The 17,927-nt window shown below is 54.0% G+C and overlaps 1 protein-coding gene across 2 annotated transcripts; it reads right to left on the bottom strand.

Moving 5' to 3' along the window:
• Window positions 1–613: 613 nt before the first annotated feature.
• Window positions 614–11,685, bottom strand: CCDC42 (coiled-coil domain containing 42). 2 transcript variants are annotated; one of them, XM_047090085.1, is made up of 7 exons: window positions 11,603–11,685; window positions 11,223–11,328; window positions 10,863–10,967; window positions 9,178–9,375; window positions 4,207–4,428; window positions 3,962–4,120; window positions 614–838 (listed from the first exon to the last, which is right to left on the bottom strand). In XM_047090085.1, the coding sequence occupies exons 1-7, from the start codon at window positions 11,683–11,685 to the stop codon at window positions 761–763; spliced, it is 951 nt and encodes a 316-aa protein (XP_046946041.1). In that variant the 3' UTR covers window positions 614–760. The 2 variants fall into 2 exon arrangements, with proteins under 2 accessions (XP_046946041.1, XP_046946042.1); XM_047090086.1 differs by lacking the exon at window positions 4,207–4,428.
• Window positions 11,686–17,927: the final 6,242 nt, after the last annotated feature.

Raw genomic sequence — 17,927 nt, 5'->3', positions numbered from 1 at the left:
TTCTTTGTCTGGTCTCGGACCTGCCCTGATGGTTTTGAGTTTGGGGCCCCGAGTGCAAGACTTTGCATTGGTCCGCATTTAGTTCAGTTTTTGCTGGTTTTCAACTCTCATTCCAGCCCGCTAAGACGCGTCCTCGGGCAGCCTGCCTGCGATACCCACGTTAGTGCTGCTGGTACCACACTGCGTGTTGTGGGTCCTCAGGGGGAGCAGGGCAGGGCTCGTTCCCTGAGTTGGGGAGGGTTCTTGACTCCCCACCTGTCGAACTCCCACTCGGGAAGCTGCCTCCATAGTTTCTAGTGAGTCTTTGCACCCCGGTTAGAAACACCGACTTCAAAAAAAGAATCTTTTCTTTGAAGTGATAGGGGAAAGAAGGGTCCTACGTTCTCACCCTGTGCTGGTCTAGTTCTGCGTGCAAGTCCAAAGCCTGGGAGCTGCGAGACCTGAGATTCGTCTTCTGGTCCCTGGGCGGCCTAAGTGGCCAGCTTCAAGAGGGGGTGTCTTTCTCCCCTCGGTGGACCCTCTTCCCCCCTGAATAAACCAAAAAGAGACAGAACTTAGGAACAAACGTCTGATAGGATTTAATGTTTTCGGGGATGGGAGGGACTGAGGCCTTAAGGGGTAAATGGTGGGGTGCTCGCCAGCAGGAAGGCACTGGGGTCCCAGAGGGCTAGACGGAGCCGACTGGGTGGGCCACAAGCTCACCAGGGCCTTATTCTCTCTCCGTCTCTGTCTCAGAACATTCTGGAACCACCGCTGCTCCTTAAACCCGGACTTGCTGCTGTTCCTTCCTCCTCACCTCTGTCCAGATGTCTGACAGATCCTGGATAAACTGTTGGATCTAACAAGGCAAGGGGACCGGGGCTCAGCCCAGCCAGCAGCAGGCCACCCCACCCCCAAACGGAGCATGGCCGGGCAGAGCTTGTAAGGAGTCACTGTCTCCCTGTGACTGATTTCTCGGGGCCACTTTCCCTTATTTGACAATTATTCTAGTTGAAGCTTCAGGCTTGGCAGACTAGAAGGCACAAACAGGGAACTCCTGGAGGCACACACGGTGACAGCACGAAGTCCAGCTGACCGTCTGGGGAGGGGAGGGGCGAGGGGATGTCAGAGCAGACCCTGGTACTAGAAGCCTCCGGCAGGCAGGGGCCAGCAGCTTGGGGGAGACGGCTCTCCACAATTGAACAGCCTTCACGGTGGGCGTTTGCTCGGAACCCAGAACTGACGCCCCTTCTGATCCTCTTGAGTCATCGACGGAAGCTTGAGTTCTATTCGCAAGCTTCTGTTTCAAGGAACACGCGCTCGGCGTGCCACGAGGGCACCTGGCCTCCTCACGCGGCCCCGGGGAAATCGGTTCGTCTTTCTGGCACTCAGCTTCTTCATCTTTAAGAAGGGAAGGGGGAGAACAGGTTGGCCTAGATGGCCTCTACGATCTCAGTTCTAAAGTCTCTCCTTTTCGGGGCGCCTGGGTGGCTCAGTCGGTTAAGCGTCCAACTTCGGCTCCGGTCATGATCTCACGGTTTGTGGGTTCAAGCCCTGCATCGGGCTCTGTGCTGACAGCTCGGAGCCTGAAGCCCGCTTCGGATTCTGTGTCTCCTTCTCTCTCTGCCCCTCCCCCTCTCTCTGTCTCTCTCTCAAGAATAAATAAACGTTAAAAATAAAATCAAATTAAATGTCTCCTCTTCAAGGATGTTCCTGGGGATGGGACCACGCGGACCGTCCAAAACTCTCAGCAGCCCCGTTCCGCCCCCACCCCCATACGGTTACTATTGCAGATACAATTCCTGTTTTGCAAAAGAGGAAACAGAGTCACTGAAGGAAAGTAACTTCCCCAAGATCACGGAGAAGACAAGTGCAGCACTCCTCCAACTATGTTCTTATAATAAGCGATCACACTCCGCCCCCCAAGAGGGTTCTGTGGTCAAGTAAACTTTGGAAATGTTATCTGCTTGGAGAGGCTGGGGCAGAGCCCCAGCAAAGTCCTGTGTGTCAAGACCCTTTTCTTTTTTTTTTTTTTTTAACGTTTATTTATTTCTGAGACAGAGAGAGACAGAGCATGAACGGGGGAGGGGCAGAGAGAGAGGGAGACACAGAATCCGAAACAGGCTCCAGGCTCTGAGCTGTCAGCACAGAGCCCGAGTTGGGGCTTGAACTCACAGACCGTGAGACCGTGACCTGAGCCGAAGTCGGACACTTAACCGACTGAGCCACCCAGGCGCCCCTAAGCTCCTTTTTCAATAACACTAAGACATCATTTGTCTTTGTCTCTCTTATTCGCTCACGAGTGAACAGTGGCTTTTACCAGAGCGGGACGTTTCTGTGACATAGGCTGTCACAACAAGACGAACGCTGAAGCCGAAGGGAGAACCCACCTGTCCTCCAGGAAGCCAGACATTAAGTGGATTTGCAGAAATGTTCCTCGTCCCACAGAGCGTTCTTTTGGAAATGTGCTTTGCGTCAGGAACGCCATTTACGTTAACATGCTTCTTGTTGTCCTTGAACAAGGAATTAAGGATTTTTAATTTTTCTGTTTGAATGTCTCCTACGGTAAATATCAGCAGCTATAACCCATACAAACGAAAGCTCTTTGAGGGTCTTCAACAAACGTGAAGGGTGCACAAGCCTCCTGCTGGCAGAAAATTTGAGAATTGTGGCTTCGGGAGCGAGCTTTCTTACAAACTGCCTTCGACGTCTTTGAACTGTCGATAATTCCGTTCTATGTGCTCTGAGCTGCAGGCTGGTTCTCCGGGTTGAGGAAATCCCTCCTCCTGGCTGGTCAGCGGGGGTGACATCTTTAGATTTCACGGGTTTTACTTTGTTGTTGTTGTTAAATAAGGGAGATGCCTTCTGGCCCATTGCTTTCGTTGGCTTGGGTTTGATATTCATTCACCAAACGCTTATTGGGCGCCTACTGTGTTCCAGGCACTGTTTTAGACACCGAGATACAGCAAACGACTAAACAAACACAGACCCCAGTCTTGAGGAGCTTTCTGTTATTTGACAGCAGCACTCAAGGCTTTTGCCAAAGGAACAAATAATTAGTCATGGTTCTGTGCATCTGACAGGAAGTATGGCTAACCCGTCTTCTGGTACAGAGCTCCCCAAAGTGCGGGATACCTGTGCCTTTGGTGGGAAGTGAGATGATTCTGGGGCGCCTGGGTGGCTCAGTCGGTGAAGCGTCCGACTTCGGCTCAGGTCCTGATCTCGCGGTTCGTGGGTTCGGGCCCCGCATCGGGCTCTGTGCTGATGGCTCGGAGCCCGGAGCCCGCTTCGGATCCTGTGTCCCCCTCTCTCTCTGCCCCTCCCCGGCTCACGCTCTGTCTCTCTCTCTCAAAAATAAATACACGTTAAAAAAAAAAATTTACGGAAGGGAGACGATTTGGGGTGGCACATGGACACAGCATCACACGGCTTTGAAGCATAGTGAGAAAGTTATTTCCTTTCCAATTTCCTTTTAGTTACTTCAAAGAGAACAATCTCAGGGTGCCCCTAATAAGACAGACACCAACACTTTCCTAGACTTGCTGATTCCCCCCACCCCCAATTTCCTCTTTTCCCAAAGCGTGGGCCCCAGGCGCGGAGCTTTCAGCACGTCTCTAGAATCTAAGAAGACTGTTTTTGCACCAGCGATGAATTCAATCGTGGGTCCCCGTTGGGGCCCGCGTTCACTGGGGCCAAAAGGGTCTCAGCGCTAATGCCGTGGTTCTCAAAGCGTGGAAGCCAGACCAGCACCATCACCTGGGAACCTGTTGAAAAATGAAAATCCCTGGGTTCTCATTTCGGACCCACCGAGTCAGAGACTCTGGAGGCGGTGACCAGTAGTACCTCCCCTGACCTGGTGACTCTCTGATCCTGTTAAATTTGCGAACCGCTGCTCTGTGGGGTTCATGCTTCCGCTGGACCAATGGACAGCCATCTTAGCTCAGTCGAGGCAGCTGGCCAGGGCACCTGCACCCCCTCTTACCATGTCCAGCTGTTTGTGGGTGTCCTCCAGGGACACGGCGGCGGTCTCCTTCAGCTGCTTGCTCACGATCTGGAAGAGGTTCAATGCCGCCATCTTGATGGTGCCAAGCAAGAGGGTCTTCTTGGCGGCCGTGTTCTGGATGTGTGCCCAGCGAGATTCCTGGGGAGGCGCCGGGCCGGGGCATGAGCAGGCGTGTGTGTGTGTGTGTCCCTTGCTCACCCAGAAGCCCCCACCCCCACGCTCACCCAGACGATGACGTCGCTGCGGGCTCGGTCAAAGCGCATCTGCAGACGCGCCAGCTCGTTGTTGTGCTGCAGGATCTCGTCGTCCTTCTCCTCCATGTAGCGTGCCAGCCGTGCCTTGGCGCGCTCGATCTTCTCCTGGCCCTCCTGCGCCGACTGCATGAGGTCGTGGTGCATGCTTATCAGCGTCTTGTAGCGTGAAATCACCTCGTGGATCTCCTCGAACTGCAGAGGGGGCTCCCGTCACGGCACGGCCGCCCCCCAGGCCCGCCTGCCAGGTCCCTGGCTGGATGCCTCAGCCTAGTGGGGAGACCCCCGGCCAAGGTCAAAGGGCAGAGGCCGTGAGGAGTCCCCCCGCTGGCCCTCCTGGGTTGGTATGGGCCATGGGACAGGTGTCGGGGGCACGTGCAATCGGGAGCTAGGGTCCTCAGTCTGCACGTGGCAATCACCTGGGAGCTTTACATTTTTTTTAATGTTTATTTTGTTTTTGAGAGAGAGGGATCGAGAGAGACAGAGTGCGAGCAGGGGAGGGGCAGAGAGAGAGAGGGAGAGAGAGAGAATACCAGCCGGCCTCCACACTGTCAGCACAGAGCCTGACGTGGGGCTCGAACTCACAAACCGTGAGATCTCGACCTGAGCCGAAATCAAGAGTCGGAGGCTTAACGGGCTGAGCCACCCAGGCTCCCTTCCACCAAGACGTTCGTTTTAATAAACACGAGGGGGTCTGAGGGGGTCCCTGGCACCCGAATTTTCCACAAAGGTCCCCCAGCTGGATTCTAGAGGACCTGGTGGTTGGGGCTTGGGGGGGGGGGCGGGGAAATGCATTTTGAGATGTCTCCCAAGGCAGTAATGACCATATCCAACAAGAATGTACCCAGAACCATTTGTAAGCCAGGCCGGATGCTAAGCGCTAGGCCCAGAGCAGGAGATAAGAAAGGCAGACCCTGCTCCTAGAAAGCCTGAAACTCGGGGTGGTACAGAGTGAGGACAGACAGACAGGGAAAGAGTTACAACTCCGAGTGATAAGCCCTATCTAGGACTGGAGGATGGGGCCCGCCAAAGACTGTAGGGTAGTATCTTCAGCCCAAGACTCTCTGGTATTTGTTCACACTTACTGAGGTCCGCCTCCAGCTGGGGGCTGGAGAGGGCACCGGCGGGGCGGGTGGCCTGCCGGGCTCGGCTGTCCCCTCCAGCACGGTGCCGGGCCGTGACATTCTGACCCGACCCTGCAGACCACGGGCAGCAGAACAGAAGCCCTGTGGCCCTCTCTCCGTAGAAGGTGGCGTGGGCACCCGATCCAGGATGCCAACTCACCTCCCCAGGGGTTTATCGGAGGGGGCCTTCCGGCTGCCCAGGGGACACGCCCTGAGAGCCTTCTCCATCTCGTGACATTCCCAGTGACAGACTGGCTTCCGGGAAGTGCCCTGTGGGCCTTTCCATCAGCATGCCCCTGTGGGGGAGGGACCACCCAACCCGGCATTAGAGGAGGTGGGGACAGCCAGCAAAGGTTTCCTGGGGTGGCCAAAGTGAGGCCAGAGGTATGAACATAGCCGGCCAGGCGGGGGCAGGTGGGGGAAGGCGAGGACAGGTAAGGAAGCTGCCAGCCCAATGATGACAGGGGTGGGGCGGGGGTGTGTGGCAGGTTTAGGACGAATAGCCTGGGTTCAAGATGGGGACGGAGAGGTCCACCTGCAGGAAGTAAAAAAAAAAAAAGAAATGCCCCGTGAACCCGGAAGAGGAGAGTGGACTTCCTCCATTCAAGGATTCTAAGAAGCAGAGAGAGAACGTTACGTCCGCATTTCCGGAAGTTCACCGAGTCCACGACCCAAGAGCACATGACAGTTAAGTTGAACGGAGCTGGAGCTCCCAAGGGTACTCAGTGTTGATGTCAAAGGGTCTGGGGTGCCCACCTGCAGAGGCTCCCGCTGTTTAAGGATGGGACACTCCGGGGGCACCTGGGTGGCTCAGTCGGTTAAGCGTCCCACTCTGGATTTCGGCTCAGGTCGTGATCTCGAGGTTCGTGGGTTCAAGCCCCGCCCGCGTCGGCCTCTGTGGTGACAGTGTGGAGCCTGCTTGGGATTTTCTCTCTCTGTCTCTCTCTCTCTCTCTCTCTCTCTCTCTGCCCCTCCCCCCAATGAACAAATAAACTTAAAAAATAAACAAGTAAAGACGGGACATTGAAACATCAGCCAGAGTGAGCGCAAAGGATCACAGCACACCAAATGTGTCAACAACCCACGGATTCGTAGCGATACCAACAACATTACAGGTCACTTTTGGAAGCTGCCAGGGAATCCGTTCATTAATGTGAAAGCGGGAATATAGAGTCCGGCACTTAACAAGCCTTTCCCTTAGGACTCACGAGGTCATCAAAGGTAGCTGATGAAAGGAAGAGCCCGTCTATGATATCTTTCTCCCGGTGGTAGTTTTCTCACTAATACGTGAAGAAGGGAAGACAGAACATTTCCAGCTCTAGAAGGATCTTCCACCCCCTTATGCTTCAGTAGCTGCTCGCCCACTATCAGAGAAACCAGAATTGTGGATTCTATCACCAAGGATTCACTTGTGCCTCTTTTTAAATATATCAGCAGGATCATACGTACTCTTTTCTGTTCGGCTTTTTAAAAAAATTTTTAAAAATATTTATTTATTTTTGAAAAAGAGAGAGAGACAGAGGGTGACTGAGGGAGGGTCAGAGAGAGAGGGAGACACAGAATCCGAAGCAGGCTCCAGGCTCCGAGCTGTCAGCACAGAGCCTGACGCGGGGCTGAACTCACAGACCGCCAGATCGTGACCTGAGCCAAAGTCGGGTGCTCAACTGACTGAGCCACCCAGGTGCCCCTGTTTGGATTCTTTTGATCAGCAGAATCATGTATGTGACACTTGAAAAACAAACATCCCAACCAAATGCCGTGTGGGGACCTTGTTTGGACCATGATTGGAACGAACCAATTGTACAAAAAAGCACATGTGCAACAGTTGGGGACATTTCAATGTTGACTGGATATTTAATATTAAGGAGTTACTGTCACATTTTTACGAGGTGTGACAATGGCATTTCCCTTATCTTGGAGAGTCACATATTGAAATACGTAGAGGCTAAAAAACATATCATTTGCTTCAAAATGGCGGAGGTGGGAAGAAGGTATGGGGGATGATAGGATGAGTTGATAATTGTTGGACTTATGTGGTGAGTAACGGGCATTCAGTAGACTATTTTTGTATACGTTTGAAATTTTCCATAATTAAAAAGATTAGTGTTTTTAATTTTTTATTTATTTTTACATTTTTTTAAATGTTTATTTTTGAGGGAGAGAGAGAGAGAGAGAGAGCAGGGGAAGGGCAGAGAGGGAGGGAGACACAGAATCCAAAGCAGGCTTCAGGCTCTGAGCTGTCAGCACAGAGCCCGACGTGGGGCTCAAACTCACAAACTGCGAGATTAAGACCTGAGCCGAAGTCACTTAACCAATGGAGCCACCCAGGCGTCCTTATTTTTACATTTTTTAATGTTTATTTATTTTTGAGAGACTGAGAGAGACAGAGCGCAAGCAGGGCAAGGAGCAGAGAGAGAGAGAGAGGCAGACACAGAATCGGAAACAGGCTCCAGACTCAGAGCCATCAGCACAGAGCCTGACTTGCGGCTCCAACTGTGAGATCATGACCTGAGCTGAAGTCGGATGCTCGACCAAATGAGCCCCCTGGATCTTTGGATACGTAATACGTCACCAAAATAGTAAAAGCAGGCATGAGAATGAGCAGTTTAAAAATCAGGATTCTGGTTACCTCCACAAAGAGGGGAGGAAGGATGGGGCTTGGAAGGGGGGGGCTCCCAAGGGCTTTCAATTAAAGACAGGGTTTTATTTAAGGAAACAGAACCGGGGGGAAATACTAAGATTTGACAAAGCTGTGACGCCTACTTGGGTGCTGTGATATATTTCTCTGTACTTTTCAGTATGCTTAGAATATTTCGGAAGACATAACGGAAGAAGGAAAGAAGAATGGAAGAAGGAAAAAGAGAGAAAGAAAGAGGGGCGGGGGGGTCACGCTGGCTGTAGAAAGAGGGACAGGCTGGTGACCAGGAATAAGGCTGTGTTGAACTCCTCCGGATGAGGGATTGAGGTACCTTGGGGGTCTGGATGGGGAAGGGACAGGGGCCAGATTCCAGAAATATTTCGGAGGCAGGATAGGTCAGATCTGCAGATTGATGGCTGCAGGGAGGGGGGAGGGGAGGGGTGAGGATGAGTCCTATCTTATCATTTATCTGCTGCTTTGATACGTGGCCTTCCCTCACTACCCACCCCCGGGGACGAACTGAACCATTTACTACACAACCTAAGGATCCACCTTAGAATGGAGGGCGTAACACAGATCTGGGCCTCACGCACAGATAAATCAGTTCTACATGGAAGCTGCTGGAACTTTAAAAAGCGGAGCATCCTTTGCGTCCCGGCTCTGCCCTCAGGACCCAGATCCACAACCCCCACGGAGGACACACTTCAGGACTGGCTCCCTCTGGGGAGGGGGCCCTGCCTGCTGCTGTCACCAGGGGGGCGTGGGGAGACGGGCGGCCTGGGAGGCATCCATGGGAGGTCTTGGGGGGGGGGATGCCCAGGGAGAAAAGTGGAGGACCACTGAAGGAAGGGGCTGGGCAGAGGAGCCGGGAGGAGGCTGAGGAGGAAGGCCCAGAGGCGGGAGGAAAGTAGGAGACAGGAGGGGAGCCCCTGTTCGAGGAGGAGGTCGGGGAGCCCCGTGCAGGCGGGTAGTGGCCTCTGTAGCTCTGTGCTGGGTTCGGCATCTGCTACCTTCTCCCCCTTGTCTCCACTGCCTCTCGGGTCAACAAAACGACCCGGGGGCGAGGGCAGGGAGGGTTGGGCTCAGGCCACATCCGGCCGCAGGCAAAGCTTATCACACACACACACACACACACACACACACACACACACCCCTCCCCAGCCGCTCCCGCCCCCCCCTCACCTCCGAGTGCTCCACCACCTTCTCCAGGTACTTGTTGAAGACGGAGAACTCCTGCATCCTGGTGCTCAGCCGCTGGTGCCGCAGCCGCAGGGCCCCCATCTCCTGCTTGACCTTGGCCAGCTCGCGCACCCGCTGCCTCTTCAGCTCGCGCTCCTTGTTGGCTTTCTTCAGGGCGCGGATCCGTTTCTGGTCGTTCTCCTGGGTGGGGGGGGGAGGGGGACGGGAAGAGGGGAGGTGGCACCTGTCACACCCTGGTGCTGCCCTTCCCCCGGCGAGGCCCTCGCCCCTCTCTTGGAAACGCTGGGGGTCCAAGCCTAGGGGGCTGGGGTAGGAGGCAGGCGGGGCCAGGCCGCGCTCTCATAGCTCACACTGAAGCCCAGGAGGTGGTGCCCTGAAAGACGGACATGAGGCTCAGCTCTGGCCATCGGGCTGACCCCCCCTTCTCCTTCATCCCGCAAAGTCCTCCCCCCCCCACCCAGAGATCAGGGGCCACACCCACCCCTCCCAGTGCCCCCACGTGGCTCCTTTCCCTCCTCGGGGGCTCCCGGTATTCCACACGGATGGAAAGTGTTTGGAAGCAGGTGAAGGCACACGTGACATTTGCCCTGTGCCCCGGGGGCCCCCCAGAGGATCGAGGGTCCCCTAAACCAGCGGCTCTCAAGTCCGGCTGCGTATCACAATCCCCTGGGGAGCTTTTTATTTTATTTTCATATTTTTTTAATGTTCATTTCGTTTTGAGACAGAGAGAGCACAAGCAGGGGAGGGGCAGAGAGAGAGAGAGGGAGACACAGAATCGGAAGCAGGCTCCAGGCTCGGAGCTGTCGGAGCCCAGAGCCCGACGCGGGGCTCGAACTCACGAACCACGAGATCATGAGCTGAGCCAAAGTTAACCAACTGAGCTGCCCAGGATCTCCCTCGTCCCCCCCGGGGTTGCAAGCAAACAGACACCCAGGGGTCCATATTTGTAACAATTTTTTTTTTTTTTTTAGGATTCCCACGCTGTGGAACCTCTGGCAGCTATTTGGAGGGCCTCTCACCCCCAAATCTCCTGCCGCCCCAACCACGCGCCACTAGCTTTTCTCTGGCCTGTGGGAAGGACTGGACCCCGGAGGCCGCCAGCTTCTTTCCCACGTGGATTACGCACAGAGCAAGACCGGAAACGCTTAAGAGCAGGGGTCCCCCGTGGGATCACCCCTGGGAGCTGGGCCAGGCCCCTCAGGGCCCCATCAGTGCTGGCTGGAGCTGGTCTGGACACATCCGGATGGTTCAATCCTCCTCTGAGGACGGATGGAGAGGAATTGGATTGTGAGGCCTGGGCCTGGTCCTTCAACCAACCCCTGCCTGGTCTTCTCGGTTCAAGGACGGAGGGGTGGCTGAGTGGCGAGGAATAAAATTCTACCCGGTTCCCCTTTGTATCCCCATGTGCCTCACCCTGCCGCGGCACACCCATTTATTCGTCATCATCCACCCATCCATCCATCCGTTCATTCATTCGTTCACTGGAGACACTGTGTGTTCCAGGGAAACAAGAAATTACGAACGGTATTGAGGACGCGCAGGGAGAAGCCCCAGGCGCCGCTGAGCCTCAAAGAGACATTTAACCGGGGTGACGAGTGGGCAAGAGCAAGGAGGAGGAGGAGGAGGCCAGTTTGCGAGGGTGGGTTCCTCCCCCCGGCCCCTCACACCTGGATGAACTGCTCGAACTTCTGGATGTGAGCCTTCAGCTGGGCCTCCTTGGTACCCAGCTCCTCCCAACGCAGATTCAGGGTTTCCATCCGGCGCCGAAACGTCTTGGGGGTTGGGGAGGGCAGAGGGGTCAGGAGGGCCCCTCCCCCCGCCCCGCCCCTCCCTCCCGGGCGCCTCTGTCCCCAGGCCTGCCCGCCCAGGACACTGCTCCCCTCGAGGGTCAGGTCCTTCCTCTCTCCTCCCTGGGAACACAGAAGCTTCACCAGGACTCCCAGCTCTGGCCGCCCACACAGAGGAGGACTGTCCCGGGGCTCTGAGCCCCGGGGCCCTTCCTGCCCTCCGCGCCTCCAGTCCCCCACCTCCTTCTTCTGCTCCATAGCAGTGTGCATGATCTTGGCCTCTTTCTTCTTCTCCAGGAGCCGGATGGATGGGGACCCCGACTGCTCCTCAATGTTGGGGAACTTCCTGCCCAAGACAGGGGCAAGACAGGCCGGTGGGTTCCGAGCGCCTGGGGCGGGCCGGGGCTGGCGGTAACCGGTGGACACGGAGGGGGAAGGGGGTCCTGTCCCCCACGGGAGTGAAAGGGACGGTGTGTTGAGAGGGGACAGGGCTGTGCTGCTGCCTGGGAAGCACGCTGGGGCAGGGCGATGAGGACTGGTGGGGGGCGGTGGGGAGGGGCGCAGGGTTGTAGGAAGTGGAGGGGACGGGCTGGGAGGTGGGGGGTGTGGGGGGCACTCACTGCAGCAGCTGTAGTAGCCTCTCCCCATACTGTAGCCGGAAGTACTCGGCCAGCTCGTCCTCCTCCATGATGCCCAGGCTCATGCTGGTGGTGACCCGATGGGCCAGGCGGCCGGATCCTCGCAGTGAACCGGTGGCTGGGGGGGGGCTGGGGGGGGGGGCGGGGCGGTAGCCGGGCTCTTGCTTCTCCCTTCCTCCTGCTTGTCAGGGTCCCCCGGAGGGTGGGTGTCCGAGACCCGGGAAAGACGGCTGGACACCTGCGGTGGGCAGCTCAGAATGATGTATTGGGAAGTGAAGGGAGATCTGGTTACCTAGCAACGGCTCTCCTGGTTCTGTGGACCACCCACTGGAACTCAGGCTTTGCTCTCTGACCCTTGTCCCCCCTGACCCCAGTCTTGCTGGAATCCCGCCCCCCTGCTCCTGCATTTACCCCCCCAGGAGCTTGGGGAGGAAGTTAGGACTGAATAGATGCTAGTGTCCAGGCCTGGGAGGGAGGGTCTGGGTGGCCATGGCCCAAGAGGGGGTTTTGGTAGAGGGGTGTCCTTGGGGGTTCAGGTGTGTGTGTGTGAGAGAGAGAGAGAGTGGGGGGGGGATGAGGGAGGGACTGGAGCTGGGACAGATGGCCCAGAAGAAAAGGAGGCAGGGGTGGGGGCCTGCAGGAGGGTGGGAGGAGGCCCGAGCTTGAGAACCAAGTGGTGGGCGAGGGAGGGATGCGCGTGGGGATAGGCGGGGAGCCTGGGGACCAAGGAGGCCCACTGGGGGGTGGGGGGGGTGGGGGGGTGGGGAGGCGGGCGCCGAGGAGTCCGGGGCGGGGTGGGGGTGGGGGGCGACGGCGGCGACCTCGAGTCGTTGCTGCGGGACACGGTTCCCGGTTCCGCACTGTCCCCTCTGCTCCCCGCCGGCGCCTGCAGCGGACTCGGCCCCTCCGGGTCTGGGGACGGGGGTCCCTCCAGGGAAGGGCGGCGCCCCCCAGTGGGCGAGCCCTCCCCGCGGCACTGCCGGTCCTCTGGTGCCCCCTGCTGGCCGCCTGACGCCGCACCTTTTCCGGCTCCCCAGCGCCCTTGGCGCTGACCGCTGTTGGGGGGGGGGCGGGGCGGGGATGAGGGGGAACACGACGGCACCCCCACCCCCACCAGCCTCTCAGCCAATACGGGTTCTCACCGGGAGCGCCCCCAAAGAAACAGGCCCACAGCAGGATGGCAAGAGCGCCAGTGAGGACGGGACGCTTCGCAAAAGGGGACGCTTCTCTCTTTGTTTATTCCTAGAGCCCAGCACGGTCTTCGTTTGGGGTTTACCCTCTTTCCCCCTCCTCGGGGGCTGCCTGTTTCTCGAGTCACCTGTTTGCCCTGGTACATGGGCACGTGCCTGGTTGCATCTATGGCATCAGGTGGCCCAGGGTCAGGTCGGCGCCGACAGGCAGCTGCTAAGGAAGGCATCCTCTCGACTGCGCGTGCACCCCGCCTGTCTGGGAGCCCTTTTGGTTGCTTCCTCTGTACCCCGCACGGGAATCTTCCTCTCCACTACCCATCCCTCTTTGGGCTCCCCCTGCCCTCCCAGGGGCCTTGGGGAAGACGCAGGGCTGTCTGGGATTCACAGATTCCTTGCCTGGGTGAGCCCAGCTTCCCCTCCCCGCTGCCCCCAGCCCTCGTCCATATTGATGTTTGCCCTTGAGGCATCTCGCAGGAGCTCCTGTTGGCTTTAGGTTGTTGGAAAACAATTAGGCATTTCTGTGTTTTTGGTCAGGTCCCATCCTCCCTCTGAGACAATTAACTGCTTAAAAAGGAGAGGAGGAAAATATCAGGAGAAAAAAAAAAAAAAGATCTAGGTTAATGTCTTAAAAAATGTTATCCCGCCAGGCAGAACAGCATAGTGCTGGGTGCACAAACAAGCTCTGGATGGGAAGAAAACACTTTTTGTCTACGTTGTGTTCCATCCCATGTGTGTCTCAGGTTCCCTGTAAGTGGAATCACACGGGCGAATTGTATTAAATAGGTTTCAAAATGGTTGTTACAGAAGAACTTGTATGGGTCAAGTATATTTTGTTAGTTGCTGTAATAAACAATGGCTTAACAAGGTCCAACTTTGCCCAGTGCTCCCCGCCCCCCCCCCTTGAGATGATCCTGTGTCTTTTATCTTTCGCTCTGTGAACACAGTGTCTCACACGGATTGATTTTCTCATGTTCCACCTACCTTGCATCCCCAGGGATCGATCCCACTTGGTCTTGGGGTCCCCTATTTTTGAAGAGTTGTTGAATTCAGTTTGCTAGTATTTTATGGAGGACTTTGACATCTGTGTGCATCAGAGACACTGGCCTGTAGTGTTCTTGTGGTGTCTTTGCCTGACTTTGGTATCTGCGTGATGCTGGCCTCATAAAATGAGTTTGGAAGTGTTCCCTTGCCTTCTATTTCTCGGAAGAGTTTGAGATGGTTTGGTACTTCTTTGAATATTTGGTAGAATTCAACCGTGCAACCATGAGGGTCTTGGGCTTTTCTTTCCAATTTTCCGCTTTCTCTCCAGCTGCTTTTGGGGAGGGGTGCTTTTCCCAGATGCCCCCCCCCTCCCCAGTCTCCGTCCTCTCTCCGCCCACAAAATGGGTTCCCTACCTTTCGGGGCTTCTCGCTCCCCAAGTTCAGCTCTTCGTGTCGCGTACCTGCTGAATTCTGTGGTTCAGGTTGTGCAGACTGTTGTGTTAATCTTCCAGTCGGTTTTCTAGGCGTGTAGGATGGTTCAGTGTTGGTCTGGCTGTATCTCGTGGACGCGAGACACACGAAAAGCCTCCATGCTGTCCTGCCATCTTGGCTCCTTGGCTTTTCTGTGTTTGGAGGTTTTAAATGTTTTTTCTCCTGCCTGTAAGTTTATTTATTTTGAGAGAAAAGGTGTGAACAGAGCAGGGGCAGAGAGAGAGGGAGAGAGAGAATCCCAAGGAGGCTCCGTGTTGTCAGCACGGAGCCCGATACGGGGCTGGATCCCACAAACTGGGAGATCATGACCTGAGCTGAAACCCAGAGTCGGATGCGTAAGGGACCGAACCACCCAGGCGCCCCGTGTCTATTTTTTGTTGATTCACTCTTGGTAAGTTGTATGTTTCGAGCAATTTATCCATCTCTGGGCTATCCAGTTTAGATCCATGTAATTGTTCATAATAGGCCATTATCTTTTTTATTTCTTTTTTTTTTAATTTTTAATGTTTATTTATTTTTTAGAGAGAGAGAGAGAGCGAGCAGAGAGGCAGGGAGACAGAATCCGAAGCAGGCTCCAGGCTCCGAGCTGTCAGCACAGAGCCCGACGCGGGGCTCGAACTCGCAGACCACGAGACCATGACCTGAGCCAAAGTCGGAAGCTCCACCGACTGAGCCACCCAGGTGCCCGTGATAATTTTTAAGTTTCCTTTTGATTTCTTCTTTGACCTAGTGGTTGTTCAAGAGTCTGCAAATTTAAGTTACACATGGCTATTCAACTTAAATGTAAAAGTAAGAGACGTAGCAGGATATCCAGTGAAGGCGGCATGGCTCTGTTTTCTGCGTCTGTCAGAATATAGCCTTGATTCAGTGAGATGCGTAAGCCACATGTAAGTCTCCGGACACTCCGTAAGTTTAAGTTCTGACCAGAAGCATTTGGAGCCTTCATTTCCCCGCATCCTCACCAACACCGTATATTACCAATCTTTGAATTGTTTGCCAGTCGGGTGAAAATGATACTCCGTTGTTGTTTTAAATTAATTTCCTCTAATTTTTGGTGAGGCTATGCACCTTTTCATACACAGAGCCATTTCTCCTTCTGTGCGTTTCTTACTTGCATTTGATGCGCATTGTTGTGTTGTATTTTCATTGGCTTACAGGATATAATCTATATGTAAAATTTCAGATATATTGATTATATAGGCTGTATCAACTCTGGGTAGCGATCTTACATTTTGGATGCTCTTTTCCACCAATCCTAGTATTTTCGAGTCAGTTGGATTGGCATTCGGTAAAACAAGAGGCAGGGAAGGCAACGAAGGGCCCAGCTGGCCAACGGCTAGTAACCCAAGCTGACTTACAAATCACCAGGAGAATGAGCTCTACCTTCTTAAAAGCAGAGACGGCACCAAGCAGGAGAGGAGGGGACAACCCTGTGCCCCCATCACACGAGGTACAAGATGTGCAGTCCCCAAGAACGTTTTGAGCGCTTAGGCTCAGGGCGGACCCTTTTATTAACAAGCCTAAGTCCACCCCTTTGTGAGTTCATTCATCGGCATTGCACAGACTCTTCCCAAACTTCCGTGAGACCTTACTTGCCTCCTCGGCACGCGGTTTATGGTATCAGGGACGTCGGGAGGGGTCCTGTGATGGAACCAGGCTGGAGTGGGACCCACCCAGCTTGAATAACCGGGTTCTTGGCTCAACCACTCTGGTGGGTACAGAAACCTCAACCTTCTGTAGTCTTCTCCTCCTCCTTGTCATCTTGTTTATGTCTCTCAGTCTCTCCTCTGAATTCGTTGACTTTGGTCATTCAACACCTACTGACTATACACAGTCAATTCCCTCCTGCCATACAATAGCTTCCTCTTAGGACCAATACTGCCCAACATATATACGCAAATATTTTTTCCCAGCTTATTGGTTGTTTTTTAATGTGCTGGGGGTTTTTTATCATAGAAATTTATTTATTTATTTATTTATTTTAACGTTTATTTATTTTTGAGACAGAGAGAGACAGAGCATGAACGGGGGGAGGGGCAGAGAGAGAGGGAGACACAGAATCAGAAACAGGCTCCAGGCTCTGAGCCATCAGCCCAGAGCCTGACGCGGGGCTCGAACTCACGGACCGCGAGATCGTGACCTGGCTGAAGTCGGACGCTTAACCGACTGCGCCACCCAGGCGCCCCTTTATCATAGAAATTTAAAACATTTATCCAGCCAAATCTGTCGATCATTTTTTTTGGCGGGGGGTGGGGAGGGCTTTGATCTTTTGTTTAAAAAAGTCTTTCAGGGGCGGCTGGGTGGCTCAGTCGGTTGAGCATCCGACTTCGGCCCAGGTCATGATCTCACGGTTCCTGAGTTCGAGACCCGCGTCGGGCTCCGACAGCTCGGAGCCTGGAGCCTGCCTCAGATTCTGTGTCTCCCTCTCTCTCTGCCCCTCCCCGACTTGTGCTCTTGTCTCTCTCTCAAAAATAAATAAACATGAAAAAAATTTTTAAAAATTAAAAAAGTACATTTATTAAAAAAAAAGTCTTCCAAACTCAAAATTATAAGTGTATGCCAACCCATTTACTTTTAGAATTATGCTTATTTTATTTTATTTATTTTTTTTTTTTTAAATTTTTTTTTCAACGTTTTTTATTTATTTTGGGGACAGAGAGAGACAAAGCATGAACGGGGGAGGGGCAGAGAGAGAGGGAGACACAGAATCGGAAACAGGCTCCAGGCTCCGAGCCATCAGCCCAGAGCCTGACGCGGGGCTCGAACTCACGGACCGCGAGATCGTGACCTGGCTGAAGTCGGACGCTTAACCGACTGCGCCACCCAGGCGCCCCGAATTATGCTTATTTTAAAATGTTGCTTTGGGGGGGCATTTGGGTTGCTCAATCAGTTGAGTGTCTGACTCTTGATTTTGGCTCAGGTCGTGATCCCAGGGTTGTGGGATCGAGCCCCGTGTTGGGCTCTGTGCTGAGTGTGGAGCCTACTTGAGGTTCTCTCTCTCCCTCTGCCCCTCTCCCCGGCTAAAATTTAAAAAAATAATAAAATGAAATGTTATTTTTAACCGTGGTAAGCATGCATCACATAAAATTGACCATCTTGGGGTGCCTGGGTGGCGCAGTCGGTTAAGCATCCAACTTTGGCTCAGGTCATGATCTCACCGTTCACGAGTTCAAGCCCCGCATCGGGCTCTGAGCTGTCAGCACAACTGCTTGAGATTCTGGAGCCTGTTTCAGATTCTGTGTCTCCCTCTCTCTCTGCCTCTGCCCCAGTCATGCTCTCTTTCTCTCTCTCAAAAATAAATAAAACATTAAAAAAGTCTTTTTGAATTTTTAAAAAATATTGACCATCGTAACCATTTTTAAGTATACCGTTTAGGATTGCTAAGTATCTTCATATTGTGGAGCTACCAACCTCCAGAACATCTTCATCTTGCAAAACTGAAACTCTGTACCTATTAATCAACATCTCCCCAGTTCCCCCTCCTCCCCAGTCCCTGGAAACCACTAGTATACCTTCTGTTTCCATGCATTTGTCGACTCTAGGGGCCTCAGATAACTGGAATTATACAGCATTGTCCTTTTGTCATTGGCTTATTTCAGTCATCATAATATCCTCAAGGTTCACTTATATTGGAGCATGTGACA

This window comes from Lynx rufus, unplaced genomic scaffold, assembly GCF_022079265.1.
Source record: "Lynx rufus isolate CCGP_SWC_20201006 ecotype Redwood Valley unplaced genomic scaffold, mLynRuf1.p SCAF_28, whole genome shotgun sequence".
In the NCBI taxonomy this organism is placed as follows: Eukaryota; Metazoa; Chordata; class Mammalia; order Carnivora; family Felidae; genus Lynx; species Lynx rufus.
Note: the sequence above shows the minus strand (reverse complement) of the source record. Positions and strands in the feature narration are given on the sequence as shown.